The 20,981-nt window shown below is 45.0% G+C and overlaps 1 protein-coding gene across 3 annotated transcripts in view; it reads right to left on the bottom strand.

Moving 5' to 3' along the window:
- Positions 1-20,981, bottom strand: part of GTF2H4 (general transcription factor IIH subunit 4) — a 44,982-nt gene that overhangs the window by 3,370 nt on the left and 20,631 nt on the right. For all 3 annotated transcript variants that reach the window (XM_073663199.1, XM_073663198.1, XM_073663200.1), the window contains exons 5-11: positions 19,377-19,473; positions 18,892-18,980; positions 17,775-17,883; positions 15,316-15,384; positions 15,106-15,189; positions 14,865-14,997; positions 14,508-14,638 (exon numbers count right to left, since the gene is read on the bottom strand). In XM_073663199.1, coding sequence (XP_073519300.1) covers positions 14,508-14,638; positions 14,865-14,997; positions 15,106-15,189; positions 15,316-15,384; positions 17,775-17,883; positions 18,892-18,980; positions 19,377-19,473 — 712 coding nt within the window. The remainder of the gene's footprint in view (positions 1-14,507; positions 14,639-14,864; positions 14,998-15,105; positions 15,190-15,315; positions 15,385-17,774; positions 17,884-18,891; positions 18,981-19,376; positions 19,474-20,981) is intronic.

Raw genomic sequence — 20,981 nt, forward strand, 5'->3', positions numbered from 1 at the left:
AATGTCTGATCAGCCGGAAGCTGTTATCGGTGTCGGCCAGAAGAACTCACTTGCAGAGCTGGCCGTCTTCTGATAGTGGCCTCCGCAGGGTACTACACATCGGTCTCTAATTGATTTGAATAGGAGGCGGATGTGCAGTACTAAGCCTTGGCCACTCCTAGAAGATGGAGCAGCTCCGCAAGCGAGTACTTCCGGACGGCGGCCGAGGGCCACCGATAACAGCTAATTGGCGGTGGTTTCGGACCCTGGCCGATCAGACATTGATGACCTATCGTTAGGATAGGTCATCAATGTAAAAGTAGTGGACAACCTCTTTAAATTATTCCTGCCAAGAGTGAGCGTAAGGGAGAATGTAGTTTCAGTGTCCATGACTCACTTCATAAAAACATCCAATTTTACTTAAACCATATTACAATCCACATGTAGCCGAAGTGTATCGACCAACCGACTTCTTCTGGAGTGTCTCAGGCTTGTAGACAAGAGCAAGGACCAAGGCCGCGGACAAAGACTGAGGCAGTCCAAAACATGTCGGCTTGGACCACACACAAGGGCTCCACGTGGATTTTAATATGGTGTAACCCCTTAGTGACCAAGCCAAAATTTTAAATAATGAAATGTGTCACTTTATGTGGCAATAACTTTAGAATATTTCAACTTGTCTGCGTGACTTTGAGATTGTTTTTTCATGACACATTGTACTATGTTAGTGTAAATTTAGGTCGATATGTTTTGCATTTATTTATAAAAATATCAGAAATTTGACAAAATGTTAAAAAAAAAGTTGCAATATCAAACCTTTGAATGCTTATTATACCTTTAGTCCAGATCGTACCACACAGAATAATTAATAAATAACATTTACTTCATGTCTGCTTTACATCAGCACCATATGTAAAATGTCCTTTAATTTTGTTATATTAAAAAGGTTTAAAAATTGAGCAGTAATTTTTCATTGTTTAAGCAAAATTACAAAAAAATATTTTTTAAGGGAACTATGCTGTTTGAAGTGACTTTGGGGAACCTTTATATTGGAAAACACACAAAAAGTGATACCAGTTTAAAAACAGCGCCCCTCAACATATTTAAAATTGCAGGTAGTTTATTAACCTTTCAGGTGCTTTTCAGCAATGAATGCAAAGTGAAATGACAGGAATGAAAAATTATATTTTTACCACTAAAATGTTGCTAACATCTGAACAGGCCACAATAGCCGGCAGACAGTACGGCCATTACTTGGCCGTGAATTACCATGGCAGCCATGAGGACCACACAATCATGATCTCAGGGTACTGAGGGGGTTAAAGAGGAGGCGCCTCTTCCACTATTGACAGCACCACCTAAGGGGTTAAACAATCATGATCGTTGTTTGTACTGTACAGCTGCTGTATTTTTACATGTTGGGATAGTCTCATACATCTCAGGTCAATAAAAAAGAAAATAAAAACGTATTGGTGGTTACTAAGGAGTTAATTAAAGTTAGAAGTTTTTATGAAAAACTTGGGATACTGGACTCAGTTTTTTTTTCAGCTAGTTGCCCTGTCTCAGAGCTTTTGTGCACAGGAGGAACTCTGCCATAAAAAAAAAGTGAGCCGATTTTTTTTTGCACATTCTGAAAAGTACACATCCTCTTTAGGCCACGGTCACACGTTCGGTAATTAGTCAGTATTTTAACTCAGTATTTGTAAGCCAAAACCAGGAGTGGGTGAAAAAAAAAGAGGATTTTGGGTTCTTGTAAAATCTTTTTATTGGGGCCTTCTCTGGGGTACACAGGAGACCATGGGTGTATGCTGCTGCCACTATGAGCCTGACACTAGGCAAAAAAGTTAGCTCCTCCTCGTCAGGGCACATCCCCGCTGGGACGAGTGCTAATTAGTTAGTGAAAAGGCAATAGGAAAAGCTACAACAAAACTTTTAAACTTGAACATGTACCAACATACGCAAATAAGGAGATTTTTGTGTACTCACCGTAAAATCTTTCTCTTAGCCTCTAATTGGGGGACACAGGACCATGGGTGTTATGCTGCTGTCCACTAGGAGGCAACACTATGCTTAATCTGAAAAAGATTAACAGTGGCTCCTCCTCTGCAGTATACACCCCTGGACGGCGTCAGCCATCTTCAGTTTTGTGCAAAAGCAGTAGGAGGAACGCAACATGGATAACATAACCATGCCTAAAAGAAGGCAACTATGTACGAGCTCAAGAAAAAAACAATATGAGAACTCAACATAACAACGGCCCGGAACGGACAACAGGGTGGGAGCTGTGTCCCCCAATTAGAGGCTAAGAGAGAGATTTTACGGTGAGTACACAAAAATCTCCTTTACTCTGTCGCCTCATTGGGGGACACAGGACCATGGGACGTCCCAAAGCAGTCCCTGGGTGGGAAGCAATGGACGAATATTGTGTAGACAAGCCCCTATAATTGGGGCACTGCCGCCTGCAGGATACGTCTACCCAGGCTCGCATCTGCCGAGGATTGGGTATGAACCCTGTAGTGTTTGGTAAACGTGTGTAGACTAGTCCAGGTGGCTGCCTTACACACTTGTTGCGCCGAGGCCTGGTGCCGAATGGCCCAGGAGGCCCATACCGCACGTGTAGAGTGTGCCGTAATACCTGCTGGAAGAGGAGAATTTTTGAGGCGGTAGGCCTCTTGTATGGTGGATTTGATCCACCTGGCAAGGGTAGCTTTGGAAGCTGGTAGACCCTTGCGGTCGCCTTCCAGAAGAAGGAAAAGAGAATCAGACTTCCGGAAGGGCACAGTCCTAGACACAGATAAGTAATGCCCTGACAAGGTCAAACGTATGCAGAGCCTTTTCCACTCTATGAACCGGGGCCGGACAGAGGGATGGCAGTGAAATTTCCTCATTGAGGTGGAAGTTGGACACAACCTTCGGAAGGAAGGATGGAACCGAACGGAGAACTACCTTGTCCTGGTAAAAAGCCAGGAAGGGTTGTCTGCAGGAGAGTTCTGTGAGTTCAGACACCCAGCGTAGCGAGGTGATTGCCACTAGGAAAAACTTTCTGGGATAGAAGGCGGAGTGAGACTTCCTAAGGGGTTCAAAAGGTGTTTCCTGCAATGCTGTGAGCACCAGGTTGAGATCCCGTGTTTCTAGTGGTCGTTTGTAGGGGGGAACCCATCAGGAAACCCCCTGAAGAAATGTCCTTACTTGCGGCTTGTTAGCAATGCGCGTCTGAAAAAGCACTGAGAGAGCTGACACCTGGCTCTTAAGAGAGCCCAGAGACAGTTTGGCCTCCAGACCCGATTGGAGAAACCCAAGTACCCTGGGGAGGGAATAAGGTAATGGGATCTGGCCACGAGATTCGCACCAGGTAAAGAAAGCTTTCCAGGTACGGTAATAAACCTTTGCAGAGTTTGGCTTTCGTGCTCTGATCATGGTTGCGGTGACGTCAGGCGAGAACCCTGACTGGGTTAAAACCCAGGTCTCAAAGGCCATGCCGTCAAATTGAGGGCCCCTGAGTTCTGATGGTAGAACGGGCCTTGTGACAGAAGATCCGGACGGTCGGGGAGACGCCAGGGGACGTCTGCTGTGAGCTGCATGATGTCGGCGTACCACGTACGTCTGGGCCAGTCTGGTGCGATGAGGATGGTTGGAACTCCCTCTTGTTTGATTTTTCTCACCACTCTGGATATCAGGGGAAGAGGTGGAAAAATGTACAGGAGCTGGAACTGGGTCCAGTTCTGAACTAGGGCGTCCGCTCCTAGCGATCGCGGGTCGTGTGTTCTGGCCATGAAGTTGGAGACTTTGGCATTGAAGTGGGATGCCATGAGGTCCACGTCCGGAGTCCCCCAGCGATGGCAGATCTGTTGAAAAACTTCGGGATGGAGAGACCACTCTCCCGAGGCCTTTCCTTGCCGGCTGAGGAAGTCTGCTTCCCAGTTGTCCACACCTGGAATGTGGACCGCAGAGAGAACCAAACCTGTGTCTTCCGCCCAGTGGAGAATGTGTGTCACTTCTCGCAACGCCTGGGCACTCCGGGTCCCCCCTTGATTTACATATGCCACAGCTGTGGCATTGTCCGACTGTACTCTGATGTGAGAGGCTGCCAGTAAGTGATGGAAGGCTCTCAACGCCAGGAGAATGGCACGAATTTCCAAGATGTTGATGGGCATGGTCGCTTCTGCTGGGGACCACTTGCCCTGTGGTGTAGGTGTACCGCACCCCAACCCGTCAGGCTCGCGTCGGTGGTCAGAACTTTCCATTGACCTGTGAGAAAGGATTTCCCCTTTGTTAGTGAGGTTGGCTTGAGCCACCAGTGCAGGGACCTCCTGGTTGACGACATCAACTGAAACTCCCTGTCGAGAGAAAAAGGATTCCTGTCCCATGACTTGAGGATGGCTAGTTGGAGAGACCTGAGGTGAAGCTGGGCAAATGGGACCGCTTCTATTGCCGCCACCATCCAGCCAAGGACTCTCATGGCAAACCGGAGAGAACGAGGGGGTTTGCGAAGTAGGGTGCGGACTCCTATAAGGAGAGGCAGTGCCTTGTCCTTGGGAAGGAGTACTAGACCCTTGAGGGTGTTGAATAACATTCCCAAGAAGGTCAGAGACTGACTCGAGGTTGGTGATGACTTTTTTAAGTTGACTAACCAGCCCAGGCGACTCAGAATGTCGATTGTGATTGAGACGCTGAGTTCGCAGTCCTTGAAGGTGGAAGCCTTGATGAGGAGATCGTCCAGATATGGAACGACTATTATGCCTCTGGAGTGCAGGACGTGCATGGTGGCTGCCATGACTTTGGTAAACACTCTGGGAGCCGTGGCGAGTCCGAACGGGAGAGCCACGAACTGGTAGTGTTCCTGGTCGATTGCGAACCTGAGAAATCTCTGATGGGCGAGCGCGATTGGTATATGCAGGTATGCGTCTTGAATGTCTATGGAGGCAAGAAATTCTCCCTTCTCCATGGACGCAATGACGGATCAAAGGGGCTCCATGCGAAAATGATGTACCCGTACATATTTGTTGAGCTGTTTTAGGTCCAGTATGGGCCATACGCTGCCTCCTTTTTTGGGGGACTACGAATAAATGTGAGTAGAATCCTTGGAAGCGCTCGGCCGTGGGGACCGGTACTATGACTCCTGCTTGAAGAAGCGAGGAGACCGCGCGGTGGAAGGCAAGAGCCTTGGCTGGCGGTTTTGGGGGAACAGAGAGAAAGAATCTGTTTGGCTGGTTGAAAGTGAACTCTATCTGGTATCCTGAAGACACCAGTTCCCTGACCCACCTGTCTTCTATAATGGGCAGCCAGACTTGGTGAAAGAGCGAAAGACGGCCGCCTACAGGTGGGGTGTCTTCCGGAGTCCGTGAGTCATAATGAGGAGGAAATGCAAGATTTTCCTCCTTTAAATTTTGACTGGCCTGCCCTTGATTGCCAGGTCTTGTCCGACTATTGCGTCGACCGCGAGTTGTCCCTGCGTGGAGCGCGGTTGTTTCTTTGTGCTGGTCGCGAGACGGACCAGTCGGAAGAGTTCCGAAAGGATCGGAATCGTGCTTGATTGTGCTTTTTGTAAGTGTGTTTGGGCTTCAGTTGGGGGAGAGATGTACTCTTACCCCCGGTGGCGTTGGATATCATTGTGTCCAACTGTTCACCGAAAAGCCGACCACTGAGATATGGGAGGTGTGTGACGGACTTCTTTGAGGGTGCATCTGCCTTCCATTCCCACAGCCAGAGGATACGCCGAATCGTGATGGCGTTTGATGCTATCCCCGCTGCACCCCTTGCAGAATCCAGAGCTGCATGGAGCATGTAATCTGCTACAACTGCTATTTGGGCCGCTTGGTCCGACAGTTCAGGGGTAGATGCTTGTAGGCCAGTTTGTAAATTTTGGGCCCAGGCCAAGATGGCCTTGACAGCCCAAAAACTGAGGCGAACGCGGGAGCCAGGGAGGCCCCTGCGGCCTTGAAAATTGAACGAGCCATGCATTCCACCTGCCGGTCTGCTGTGTCCCTGAGGGTCGAGCTATCTGGCAGTGAAAGGAGTGTCTGTGCTGCTAGTCTGGAGACTGGGGGATCCACTTCAGGTGGATCTGTCCACTGTTTGGTGACCTCCTTTGGAAAGGGGTACCGCGCCTCCAGATATTTGCGATTAGTAAACTTTTTCTCAGGTTGTGAGAACTGCTTTTTAAGGATCGCTTTAAACTCTGGGTGGTCAAAGAAGACCTTAGGCGGTTTCAGGACTCCTTCAAAGGAAATCTTATGTCCTGGTGTCTCCAGGGGTGGGTTGGAGATGTCCAGCACCCGATGGATAGATGATATTAGATCATCAACTAGCACTGTATTGCCAGGGGGGATAGGAATTAGGGACCCTTCGGTTTCCTTGTCTGAGTCGGAATCACAGATGTCATCCGAATCTTGTGTATCACTAAGGAATCTCCTGCTGGGAGAACCGGAGTGGAGGCCTTCTCTGGTCAGGGATGGCTGTGGGGATCTGCATTGTCTGTCCCCGTCAAGGGACGGTCTAGATGAGCTGGGAGTACGGTGTCTCTCACTGGAAGGGGACGACCGTGTGGTATGGGATGACGCAGATGAACGTGACATGTTGGCCCGTTTGCGTCCTGACCTAGACGTGCCCGTGCCATCATGTCCCCGAGTGGAACTCTCCCTTTGCCGAGTAGTGTTCATAGCCTAGGCATGACTCTGCACAGCCTGAAGCAATGTGGATGTGAGGTTATCTATAGACTGCGTCATAGATTGCGACATCTGAGTGACCCATTCCGGTGTGGTATTAGGCACCGAAGTATTGGCAAGGGCTTCATGGGGCTCTGGCACAGCAGTCTGCATGCAGTCCTGGCAATGTGGATATGTGCTGCCACTGGAGAGAGTATTACTGCAGGCTGTACAGAGTGCATAATAGCAGTCTTGCCTGATTCTCTTGGACCTTGAGCCCGGCATAGTATACAGGGGTGGCTATGCAGAGGGGGCCAGCAATGCAGAGAAGCTTATAGGATTCACAGCCGAGTGAGAGACTCCAGCTGTGATCTTACCCCACCAGTGTGCCTCTTAAGTCCAGCGCCGTAGATCCACAATCCTGTGCCCCCTGGAGACTGGCTGCCGACCGATATCTGCAGGGTTAATGATCCTTCAGCAGATAATGGCCGCCGGAGTGTGGAGAAGAAGGTGGGCGGAGAGCTGAAAAGGGCAGCAGTATGCTGAAACACGCGCCCTTTCAGTTAGTCTCCGCCCTTTCTATGACACTGTATAGTGTCATATTCGTCATCCAATGGGAGGGCGGAGAATGGGCGGCGGCTTTGGCTAGGCCAGAGCCGCGGTGTAAATGTATAACCGATGCACAAAAGGGCTCCAGGCCGGCGCGGTAGTCCGGTCCGGGGGGGGGGGGGGATGTGCCGGACCTGAGCCGGACCCACCCCCCCCCCCCGGTTTTAACGGCAGAGATGGCGGTGGGGGTATCAGCGTAAGGGGGGGCCCTTAAAGGGTCCCCTGAGGCACCATAGCGCTGGTGCCAGCAGAGAGACAGGGCTGGGAAGGCCTGTATCTCTGTATGCCTTGTCTGCCTGCACTGTCCCCCAGCCCCAACAGGAGTCTGCAGCAGGGCTGGGATTCCTGGAATTCGGTGCAGAGTGTCAGCTACTGGGAGCTGCAGATTGCTGTCTGCACAGGCCCTACCTGAGGTGTCTCAACCTAATACCCCCCAGAGGGGGATTAGAGAGGGTGCTGCTGTCACCATCAGGGGGCTGTTGTCCTCGCCTCGACCTCAACCCAGAGACCAAAAGGAATTGGGGAAGGAGGGGGGGGTCTCGACTTCGGACCAGCACCCGAGGGGCTGTGGAAGGAGCGACATGGTAAGGAGACGTCTCGACTTCAACTGTGCACCCCAAAAAGGGGGCAGAGGAAGGAGCCATGCCGGGAGTCTCGCAGGAGACCCACTTATCTTCATCTGTAATTCCGTCGGAAAAAAATGGGAGTAAAAATCTTTAGGTGTGCCTCCTTGCGACACTAAGCAAAAACTGAAGATGGCTGACGCCGTCCAGGGGTGTATACTGCAGAGGAGGAGCCACTGTTCATCTTTTTCAGATTATGAAAATTATGCTGTCCTAGTGGACAGCAGCATAATACCCATGGTCCTGTGTCCCCCAATGAGGCGACAGAGTAAAGGGAGTGTACTGTGTCTCCCAATGAAGGCCCCGAGAAAGATTTTAAGTAACCAAAATCCTCTTTTCTCTGTCGCTTCATTGGGGGACACAGGAAACCATGGGACGTCCTAAAGCAGTCCCAAGGATGGGAAAAAAATGAAAACATGCCCAGAACAGGTCTAAGCCCGGTTGACTGCCGCTAGCAGAACTTTCCTACCTAGGCTCGCATCAGCTGAAGCATAGGTGTCCACTCTGTAGATCTTTGAGAAAATAAAGACTCGAAGTGGGCAGGGCAAAGGGTGACAGAGAGCGAATCCCGAGAAGAAGGGAGGAGAACTTTTCCTTGGGCAAAAGGACACTGGCTCACGCAGTATCAAAGAGCATGCCTAAAAAAAGTATGCGCTGGATCAGAGAAGTGTTGATGAGCCAGCATGTTGAGCAGCACTTGGAGACTCTCGCAGCAGTCCCGAGAGGACGAAGCTTTGATCAGAAGGTCGTCCAAAGTAGGGGATAATTATAATTCCCCTGGGACAAAGGAGGGCCATGACAGCCGCCATGACTTTCATGAGAACCCTGGTGGCAGATACTAAACTGAAGGGGAGCACCGTGAATTGGAAGTTACAGTCCTGAACTGCAAAAAGGAGGAACCTTTGATGTGCCACGCAGATTGGGATGTGGAGGTAGGCTTCCTGGATGTCCACTGAACAGAGGAATTCTGCTGGCTCCAAGGAGGTAATTACTGAGAGGAGGGACTTCATGCTGAAGCGGAGGATCCCCTACTTTTGTTTAGGAGTTTGAGGTCTAGAATCAGGCGGACAGAGCCATCCTTTTTTGGGACCACAAAAAGATCTAAGTAAAAACTTTGGGGGGCTGGGACTTGAAGAAACGATAGAGTGGAGTGGAAGAAAACTCTATTTTGTAACTGGTGGAGACGACTTCTCTCACTACGGCGAGCCACACATCCCTGAAGAGAAGAAGATGGCCGCCCATCCTGGGAGTGTCCCCAATTGGGAGCGATCTGTCAGGCAGAGGAAAATCTGTTTGATCTAGGCCGGTGGGGTTTGGTTTGAAGAACGCAACGACACCAGAAAGGCGTCAGCTTAAAGGAAGGTCTCCTCTTTTCCTGCTGTGCAAGGGAACGATCTTGATGGTTGGATGTCCCAGAGGTCGAAAATGGGTGAAAAGAGCAAAAATGCAAGGTGCATTTCCTGGGAAGGGACATTTGGGAGTCTGCTGAGAAAGGGAAGTACTCTTCCCTCCTGGAGCATCTGAGATGATCTGATCTAGCCTTGATACAAACAGGCATAGACCCTGGAAGAGAAGGCTAGTGAGCGATTTTTTTGAATGCCTAGTTTGCATCCCAAACCTTGAGCCATAGGACCCTGTGAATGGCCACAATGTTGCTGGAGGCCTGAGCCGAGCAGCCTGCAGTGTTCAGGGATGCAGTAAGGCTGCGTGCCCACGATGCGTTTTTCATGCGTTTCCGCTGCATAATTTCCGCAGCGGAAACGCATCAAAAACGCTTGGTAATCCGCACCCCATGGTCCCCAATGGTATGCCACAATGTCAATGCACATGCTGCGGATTTTTCCGCAGCGTTCATTAATTTTGCGGAAGCGCAGCGGAATTGCCGCCATTGACTTGCATTGAGACACATATAATCCGTCTCTGTACATTTGTACACGCGGATTATATGCGTTTCAATGTGCGGATGGTACCCAGTTCTGGAGGAGAGAAGACTCTCATCCAGACCTGGGTACCATTGTACCTGTAAAAAAAAAGAATAAAATAAATAAAGTTATATTCACTTGTCCGGCGGCTTCTCTCTGCTTGCCGGCAGCGCTCATCTTCCAGGACCTGAGATGATGTCGCGGTCATGTGACCGCAGGCTGTCTCGCGAGAGCCCGGCAACCAGGAAGAAGCCAGGATGAGCGAGCTGGGGCGGGGCATCGGAGGTAAGTATAGCTTTATTTTTTTATTTTTACGGTCACACTATATAAATCCATGCCGTTTGCATGGATTTATATAGTGTGACCTAGTTGTCAAGCACTTTCCAAGTGATGCTATCGCCTGGAAAGTGCTTGTCAGTCCACATGCGGAAACGCATGTGTTAACGCATGTGAATCCTTCTGGCAAGGGAGATGCAGAAATGCTGCAGAAATTTTCTGCTTTATTTCTGCATCGTGGGCACATAGCTTAAGGAGATATTTTCCCGCATGTGTAATATGAAACACGAGAACAGCTAGTTCTTCGGGTGGGAACCCTGAAAGTATGCCTTGACGAAGGAGTTTAGCCCATGTAGAGACCAATTTGGAGACCCAAATGGGAGGCGAAGGCGGATCAGAGCAATGCTTCACTGCCTCAAAGACAGTTTGGCTAGGGACTCGATTTTGTCTGCCGGTAGGGTCCTTGATGGCAGTGCCATATGAAAGAATCATGTTGGACTACAGCCGGGAAACCGGAGGGTATACAACGGGAGACTCAGACCAGGGTTTGAGCAGGTCAAGGGGAACCCAGGGTGGGGGTCACTGGGAATAGGACAGTCTTCCTCCCAGCGCCGTCTTGATCTGGTTGGGAATATGTGGCAAAGGACCGTCTTATGGCCGCCCGTAGATGCTCTTAATGTGTTAAGGGGAGATGGTCCTGCCGCGTAGACATGAGAGGGTATGATGTGGCTCTCTCGACACTGTTCTCTCGGTCTCTAGATGGGAAAGAAGGGTGACTGTACACCCTGTTGCCCATAATCACAAACAGGGCCTGCAAGAGAAAGGGAAAAGATTAATAAAACACAACAAGGTCCTAAGGTAGAAATGGGTCTGGGAGCAGACCCGTGTCTGCCTCCTACCGACACTAAGCTAAAACTGATTAGCACTCGTCCCAGCGGGGGACACTGCCTAGTGTCAGCAGCATACACTCATGGTTTCTTGTGTCCCTCAAGGAAGCGATAGAGAAATGTAGAAGTGGTGCACGTGTTTCTATTATACTCTTTCTTTAATCCCTTTAAAGCCCAAGACCTATTAATACGTATCTGCGCCCTGGGCTTTAAGAGCCTGATACGTATTAATACGTCATTGCGATCGCGCCCGCACACAAGCTGTGCGGGCGCGATCGCCGCCGGGTGTCAGCTGATTGTCACAGCTGACACCCGGTGCTATGTGCAGGGAGCGGTCCCGCACCGCTCCCGGCACATTAACCCCCTCAATGCTGCGATCGAAGTCGATCACAGCATTGCGGTGGCAAGGGGAGGTGATCGCAATACTCACCTCCTCTTCCGGCCTCCATCCCTGTGCTATGCAGGCGATCCGAATAAAAAAAGTGGAAGTCCCATAGTGGGACAAAGTATACAAGTAAAAAAAAAGTGTCAGAAAGTGAAAACAAAAAAATAATCCACCAAAAATAAAAATAGAATGTACCCATCAATAAATATTATTATGAAAAAAAAAAAAAAAAAACAATAAAAGTACACATATTTGGTATTGCCGTGTCCGGAACGACCTGACCTATAAAATTGTCCCACTAGTTAACTCCTTCAGTGAACACGGTTAAAAAAATAAAAATAAAAAACGAAGCAAAAAACAATGCTTTATCATCATTACGCCAAACAAAAATTGGAGTAACACGCGATCAAAAAGACGAATATAAATAAAAATGGTACCGCTGAAAACGTCATCTCGTCCCGCAAAAAACAAGCCGCCATAAAGCTCCATCAGCCGAAAAATAAAAGTCATAGCTCTCAGAATAAAGCAAAAAAATATTTTTTTCTATAAAATTGCTTTTATTATGTAAAAGCGCCAAAGCATAGAAAAACGATATAAATGTGGTACCGCTGTAAACGCTGTAACTTTACCACACACGGAACAGAATAAAAACATTTAAAAAAAAACAATTCCTGAAAAAAAAAAATCGGAATGAAAGAGATTATAAAAAATGTCACGTGCCTGAAAATGGCACCAATAAAAACGTCAACTCATCCCGCAAAAAAACAGCTGTCACATGACTCTGTCAGTCAAAATATGGAAAAATTATAGCTCTCAAAATATGGCGATGCAAAAACTAGATTTTACAAAAAAATGTGTCTTTTAGTGTGTGACAGCTGTCAATCATAAAAACCCGATACGATTCTGGTATCTCTGTAGTCGCACCGACCCGAAGAATAAAATAGTCTAATCACTTATACCGCACGAGGAACGGCGTAAAAAAATAAACTCTTAGGTTAGGGTTGGGATGTTTTTCAAAAGTACAAAAAAAAAAAAAATGATGACGATATGGCAACTAGTGTTGAGCACAAGTGCTCGCTACTTGAGTTTGCATCGGGTGCTCGGGTATGCATTGAGTATCGCGGGTGCTCGAGTCTCCACCCCATATGCTTCGCGGCCAAAAAAAACTCGCAGGGATTGTCTGCCATGCACGAGCGATACCCGCATGTTTTTTTTTGGGTGTCTAATAACTGTGAAACATGCGGGTGGGGACTCGAGCACCCATGAAACATCGTGCATACCCGAGTACCCGATGCAAACTCAAGTACCGAGCACTTGCGCTCAAGACTAATGACAACTTATTCAATATGATGACCTAATGTTATCAAATTCTGTGTCGTACATCTGGGTTCAAAATGTTCACTATACCCCTTGATAAAATCCTTGAGTGTAGTTTCCAAAATGAGGTCACTTGTGGGGGATTTGCACTATTTAGGCACATCAGGGGCTCTCCAAACGCGACATGGCGTCCGCTCTCGATTCCAGACAATTTTGCGTTCAAAAAGTCACACAGTGCTCCTTCCCTTCTGAACTCTGCCGTGCGCCCAAACACTGTATTTTCCCCACATATGGGGTATTGGCGTACTCAGGAGAAATTGCACAAAAGTTTTTGGGGTCCATTTTCTCCTCTTACTCTTGTGAAAATAAAAAAAATTGGGGCTAAAACATCATTTTTGTGGAAAAAGTTAGATTTTTTTATTTTCACGGCTCCATGTTATAAACTTCTGTAAATGACTTGGGGGTTCAGGGTGCTCACCACATATCTAGATAAGTTCCCTGAGGGATCTAGTTTACAAAATGGTGTCACTTGTGGGGGGTTTCCACTGTTTAGGCACATCCTCTAATTATTCAAGCAAATTTTACATTCAAAAAGTCAAATGGCGCTCCTTCCCTTCTGAACCCTGCCGTGCGCCCAAGCAGTGGTTTTCCCCCACATATGGGGTATCTGCTTACTCAGGAGAAATTGCACAACAAATTGCATGGTGCAATTTCTCCTGTTACCCTTATGAAAATGCAAAATTGGGGGCTGAAAAACATTTTTGTGGGAAAAATGTGAAAATTGTATTTTTACGGCTCAATGTTATAAACTTCTGTGAAGCACCTGGGAGTTCAAGGTGCTCACCACACATCTAGATAAGTTCCCTGAGGGGTCTAGTTTCCAAAATGGTGTCACTTGTGGGGGGTTTCCACTGTTTAGGCACATCAGGGGCTCCCCAAATGCAACATGGCATCCACTAATTATTCAAGCAAATTTTACATTCAAAAAGTCAAATGGCGCTCCTTCCCTTCCGAACCCTGCCGTGTGCCCAAACAGTGTTTTTTCCCCACATATGAGGTATCTGCGTGCCCAGGGGAAATTGCACAACAAATTTTGGGGTCCATTTTTTCCTGTTACCCCTGCGAAAATAAAAAAAATTGGGTCTAATGTAACATATTTGTGAAAAAACTTAAATGTTCATTTTTTTCTTCCACATTCCAAAAATTCCTGTGAAGCACCTGAAGGGTTAAAAAAAGTTCTTGAATGTGGTTTTGAGCACCTTGAGGGGTGCAGTTTTTAGAATGGCGTCTCTTTTGGGTATTTTCTGTCATAAAGACCCCTCAAAGTCACTTCAAATATGATGTGGTCCCTAAAAAATGGTTTTGTCAATTTTGTTGGAAAAATGAGAAATCGCTGGTCGACTTTTAACCCTTATAGCTCCCTAATAAAAAAAAATGTTGGCTCCAAAATTGTGCTGATGTAAAGTAGACATGTGGGAAATGTTATTTATTAACTTAATTAATAATAATTAAAACTTAATTTTCGGCAAATTTCCGTTTTTTTCACAAATAAACGCAAATGATATTGAAGAAATTTTACCACAATCATGAAGTACAATATGTCACGAAAAAAACAGTCTCAGAATCGGGGATCCATTGAAGCGTTCCAGAGTAATTACCCTCAAAGTGACAGTGATCAGAATTGTAAAAATTGGCCTGGTCATTAACGTGCAAACAACCTTGGTTGTAAAGGGGTTAATTGTTCCAATCCTGATTTTGGCTTACAAATACTGAATGTGTGAACGTGGCCTTAACAAAAGAATTCATCTATTCACTTGCAACATGATACTAAACCATATATTCTGAGTTATCCCTTACCCTCTTACCTGCTCAGCAGTGATGCCATTCCCTATAGCCTGTTGAACACTTTCTCTAGTGACCTGTGCCACCACCAGGTTGGGAAAACGATACAACATTTCAGAGAAGAGAGCAATGAGAGCAATCTGCAGTTCTGAATCTGAGAATATAGATAAAAGGAGACAGAACAATAGGGCAGTGAGGACGAATGATTGCAAAACTCATCGTCATGTTCTGCTTGAAATTATATTCTTAGACTCATGATCATCTTCTTTTCTTTAGTAAATAAGAGAAGTGAGAAATGCGTGAAAGCACCCTACTTACTGGAAAGTCTAGGAACATGGACATAGAAGTCAGTATGTGCCAGAGCCTTCATAGTTACTAACCTGTGTATGCATATATCCTGTAGTTAGTCTCAACCACAATAAATCCCTGCTTATTGCTGTCAAGAGAAGTCCCAGAGACTCCAGAAGCCAGATTTATGGCTAGACGTGTCGGATAATAGCGGCGAGACTTCCGCTGAAAATAATAAAATTGTAAACCAAAAATTCTACTTGCAAACAATTACAATTGATAAGCAGACAGTGGTATTTGGAAATATAATGTCAGCAATGATGAACCGCTTACCTTTCTCTGAAATACTAGTCCAAATTCTCGTAGGTGCTGAAGGAACGTCAGTAGCGAGTCACTCATCCCCTCTACAGAATAGTCCTTATGAATAGAAAATAAAAAATAAAAATGAAAAGAACAATAATCCTACATCTGCCTATCTATAAATCTATATTTATCTTTATACATTATTTTTCTTGGAGGATTTTTTTACCATTAAAAATGTACCTTTCCAAGTGTAGAAAAGCTTAGCTGGAACATGAAAGACAGTATCTCCACCAGATTCATTGCTCGGGACTATGGGCATAAAACAAATATATTTAGCAAATAAAGATTTAATTAGTAAGAAATAATTGAAATTGCTGTAATTTTCAACAGATTATGTTCAATAGCTCACATGAAATCAGGATGGAGTGTGAATTAATAATCTAATCAGAAGAACATAATTTGCTAGTTTTAGGATTGGAAATAAATACTTAAAGGGGTTTTCCCATGAACAAAAGTTCATTTTAATCAACAGATTATGGAATAATAATAACTTCCACAATTGGTGCTGTTAAATAAATGTTCCTGTGCCAAGTGCCCCTGCTGTGTACTGTGTAATGGTCGTGTCTGACCGTGCAAGGACATAGTCTGCTGATACCACATCTCCTCGGCAGGGGGAGGAAGCAAAAGAGAATATACAGACATTACAGCAGGGGATCACAGCTGATTCTTTTTTGTAAGGAAAAGCATTTAGACGTTTAGATTTGTTAATCCAAGAGAAATACACTATTATCTTTATGTTGACTTGTGAATGTATGTGTATTTCTGTGGCTGGTCAAGAAGGACATACCAGTATTTGTATAAAACTGAATGTTGACTTGTCTTCGTTTGGAAACAATTATGTTTGTTAATTTGCTAATGATATGTTGTACTAAGCCAGCTAGATGTGAATTTAAAGAGCAGGAAAGATACAAACTATGTAAATAGATTAGCTCAAATAATGAGACCTGAGCCCTGTGAGCGCTGCCTTTTCCCCCCGAACCTGTGACAGATGACCTTAGCCACATATGTAAAACATAAAAGGGTTTTTCTATCCAGCTGAAAAGAGAAGCAAGTAGAAGCACAAATCAGACTCTGAGACCATCAATTTGGAAGCATGGCTTTAAACAAAGAGACACAGATTTGTATTCTACATGATTCTGGCTTAAGGGTATATGGCCCTGACTGGAAACTATGGATCTGTTCCACTGACCATCAGGGAGCCCATGGATACATCTGGGGAGACCAGGTTGGGCCGATGAAGTTACCTGGTCCCATAGAAACTCTCGGAGAGGCCAGGGTGTGACCCTCGGGTCTCCTGGTCTTGTACCTCGATGGACTGCTAGCTTCCTAAGCTTGTCGCTACATTCTCTCTGTGGGGGCCCGCCAGAAGGTAGTTGGCCCTGGAAGTCCCAAAGTCGCAGCTGTTCTATCCCAGGCGGGCAAGCGGAAGGGTGAGACTGTGTAATGTTGTATCATCTTGGGTATAGCCTGGGACTGTTCTATGTGTTTAATGTCCGCTCTGTGGTTCAATAAAGTATTGCCACACTGTTTTACCCTCACCCTGTGTTGTCTGAGTAGTATTCGTCCCACGGAAGACCCCGGGTCTTCCCAATTTCCCTTCCTGTTTTTAAACAATGTTTTACTTTGAAGAAAGAATCATTTGCAATCGCATGCTGTCCTGTCTGTATACTCTCTTTTTCTTCCTCCCCTGCCCAGGAGCTGTGGTATGATCAGACCATGTTCCTGCACGGTCAGACACAGCCATTTCACAGTACACAGCAGGGGCACATTTATAAGATTATCTCTGCACAGGAACATTTTATTTAAAAACACATCCAATTTTGAAAGTTATTATTATTCTAAGATCTGTTGATTAAAATGAACTTTTGTCCATGGGAAAACCCCTTTAAGTATTCATTCTATTTACCCATAGTTATCCAATGTGGCGTCATTCTGTAAAAGGGGTTTTCCAAGCCAGACAGAAATTTCAGCATTGACTGTATTATTTAGAATCCTAACACAATGGAGTGGTGAGCAAAGAAGAAAGAGATCGGCATGTGATAGCAAGTATGCAAATTGCACATGAGTGATCATGTGACAGCCGCTCAAACTATCAAACAGCACAGAATTCTAAAAGTGTGTATAGAACCAGGGCTGTGGAGTTGGTAAGCCAAACCACCAACTCCAACTCTGACTCCTCAATTTCCCCCCGACTCAGACTCCCCAGCACTGCCTCACTACTGAGCGTGTACATAAAGAGCAGCACAGATTCATCTCAACTCAATTACTTAAATCCTTAGATCAGGAACAGAACAGACATTTATAGGACATTTCATAACTTTCCCAAATTCTTATGAAAACATTTACAGCACATCCTGCATTGTACTACTGTACCCAATTTATTATATATTGTAGGAGTCGGGAGTCAGTCCATTTTATTCCAACTCCACAAAAATGGACACCAACTCCGACTCCACAGCCCTGTATAGCACACACTGTTAGGATTTGACATTATCTGACTGTATAATGTCCCTGCTAAAAAAATAAAGAATTAGAAAAAAAATTACACCTGGGTTTGTGGGTAGTTTGCACAATTCAGTCTAACCACAGATGCCATCAGTGCCCAATAATATAACACATAATGAGAAGTCTATACTTGCCTCTGCGGATTTAAGGTACTGAAGCATAAAATACCAGAGCTGAGATGCTGTGTCTAGAAGCAAAAACTGAAATCCGGCAGAAGAAATGCTAGGCGATTCTCCAGCGTCACTGCAGAAGTAACACAAAACAGAAAATGTACAAAGTGAACATTTCGCCTAATGGGGAGTTTACAAATCGACAGTATGGGATGAGAACAATTTATACCATTGCAACTGTTTTCTACATGATCCCTTAGTAAAAGGCAAGGTGTTCTAGTGTCTGTCCAAGTGATCAACTGACTGCTGTGACTGTTCCAGGTGTGTAATGAGAGCCGCCTTAAAGGAGTTGTCTGGGCAAAAAAAAAAAAAAAGTCTGTAGTCACTCTGTGACTGAAGACTTTCATTTCAGACCTGACAACCAATCTAAGGGGGCAGATCCAAATAAACAGTATCTGCTAACAATCTGATGTTTGTGGTGGTCACACACACAACATTAAAAGATGTTAATATTCTGCAGATAAAAGTTTGTGGATCGCTTAAAAACTTAGCTTGACTATACATTAGATGAATTGGTCAAACTGTCAATTCTGGAGGGACAGGCCATCCAATGTGCATGAGGGTATCCTGACTTGATGGCAGGGGAAAGAAAAGTCAGGCATGTTGGATTTTAACATGTCTGATCTTTTTGTTCTCACAGGAGATAATTCTTCGTTCAAAGCATCTGGCATCAGCTTCTCCCTCTTTAAAGCACATGCATGATTTTCCTAAAGTGTATTTGTATGGGATGGATGAAAAAAATAGCACTGAAAGATGGAATATGCATAGATCGCACTGACTAGCCCAAACAACAGGTATTCTGATCTGAGCTAACTGCCTCATAGGCATATATTTATCAGCTCAGGTGAGGATACCCAACAGTCGGGCCAAATATTGAGATCTCAATGTGGTCCCTGTTTCACAGATCTAAAGAGGTCAGCTTATGCAGCCTGTCCAGAGCACCATATACCTAATATAATCTAATATTACATCCTTCTTGATTTCAGTAACATGAAGTAGAAAGCAAAATGGAAACTCAAAAGGACAACAAGACGATCTTAGGATTTCCTTAAACTTCTCCATAAGAAAAGAGCAGTACTACCTTTTCATGAGACCAGCCTGAATGAGTAGCTGCGCCAAATCCTGGCTAACAGTAGCACTAGGTGACCCGACCATAAACTGCAATATAACCTTTAAAAAAAAAAAAAAAAAAGAAAAAGAATGAAATGTTAAATATTATTATTACTACTACTGGCTGTAGAGAAGCATGAAGCTGCTTATAAAGCACATTGCATAGGGTACAACTTTTCCATGCCATCCTTAGAAAATGGTTTCATGAAGCAAATCCAGATCTACTGCTGCTAGATAGATAGGTCCCCTGGCCATTTACAGTAGACATCGCAATTATGACGGAATAACAATTTATAAATACATTAAAATCTTTCAAATCTAGTGTGTTCCAATATATACCCAATCCTTACTGCATCTGCACAGCAATTCTCTAGACTAAAAGTCTACAGAACTTGTACCACAAACACAATATTTGGAAGTAGGAGAAGAAGTATTAGTAGTGACTATGTCAATCACCTCCCATCTGCTCTCTGCATATTTATCCAGGGAAAGGACATCTTTTCCATGTTTATCGGGGCCAAGTAAGTTGCCATCATCTGCCCAAGCTTTTCCTCTATGGAGAAGGAACATAAAGAATTATAATAAGTATATTACTATAAACGTTAGATTAAAGGTCACAATGAACGCAGTGGTAAATGTATAGGAAAAAAAAGAATGGAGAGGAGAAATAATAAACTTGAGAAAATTTTCAAGTAAATTAGAATTATAGTATCCAAATTGTCACAGATACCATAATTTATCTACAATATCATCAGTGTGGATGATGCGTTGTAGTCAGTGTGTATGGTTATAACTCAATAAACCTGTGGGTCGTGTCGCCACAGACCACTCATAAAAATAGATCTTACTAAAACAATGGGAGAAATTGGCTGGAAAACAAAAGTCAAACCCATATTAAGGAGAAAGTTACTGCAACACTATTCTCCAGGTTCAGCTCATTTACTCTCTTCTGTTACTAGGAATCTTCAGTGAACATACTAATAATTAGAATATAAAAATAAACATACAAAAGTCAGACATAAAATACTACAGGTAGGTAGAGCTTGATGCGAAATGCACATCGAGTGCATTTTCTTTGATGGGTAAAGTGTACACCATACCACTGTGCATTATTATCATTATGTGAACTTTCATGTGATATCACTCTCTCGCTGTTTATTTGTATGTTCCTTAAGGCTATGTGCCCACGATGCAGAAATTTTCCGCAGCATTTCTGCATCTCCTTGCCAGTAAAAACACATGCGTTTTTTAAGCGTTTTTACTTGCGGATTTGCCATGCGTTTTTCAAATGCATTGTGTGGTCAAATCCGCATGCTGAAACGCACAAATAATGGACATGCTGCGTATTTTTCCGCAATGATAATCCGAAGCGGAAAATTACGCAGCATGTGCACAGCACATGCGGATTATCGTTGGGGACCATGGGGCACGTGTTACCAAGCGGAAATTCCGCATCAAAAACGCTAGAAAAACACATAGTGGGCAGGCAGCCTAAAGGGCCTTAATTTATACAGAACTGGCTATTTTGGCTTGCACCTTTTGAATATCTGTTCCCAACACTGTGATTGCACATAATATAACTCTTTTTGATTTGTAGTATTCACACAAAGGAGTTTTGTTACTATCACTCAGCTACCTTTAGTATTTTATATGTTTGACTTGTGCATATCTATTTTTATGCTTTTAATTATTTTGTTCTCCAATAAAGAATATCATTTTTACTGATTTTAAGTCTTGCACATTTCTATATAGGTATTCTTGAATTTATTGGTGAATTTTGGCCCCTTACAAATAGCTCCTTCGACTCATGTACCGTATTTTTCGGACTATAAGACGCAGCTAGGTTTTGGAGGAGGAAAATAGAAAAAAAATAATCAAAAAATGTGGTCACAATGCATGATTAAGGGGGAGGGGGTCTGCTGCTGACACTGGTATAGGGGTAATGTCCCCTAATTCTGATAATATCCCCTTCCTATAATACGTGGCCCCCATCCCCATCCTGGTATGCATGGCACCCCTCCATCCTGATATACATGACACCCCTCCATCCTGATATACATG

Source organism: Phyllobates terribilis, unplaced genomic scaffold, assembly GCF_046119375.1.
Source record: "Phyllobates terribilis strain yellow unplaced genomic scaffold, ASM4611937v1 Scaffold_2__4_contigs__length_985480577, whole genome shotgun sequence".
In the NCBI taxonomy this organism is placed as follows: domain Eukaryota; kingdom Metazoa; phylum Chordata; class Amphibia; order Anura; family Dendrobatidae; genus Phyllobates; species Phyllobates terribilis.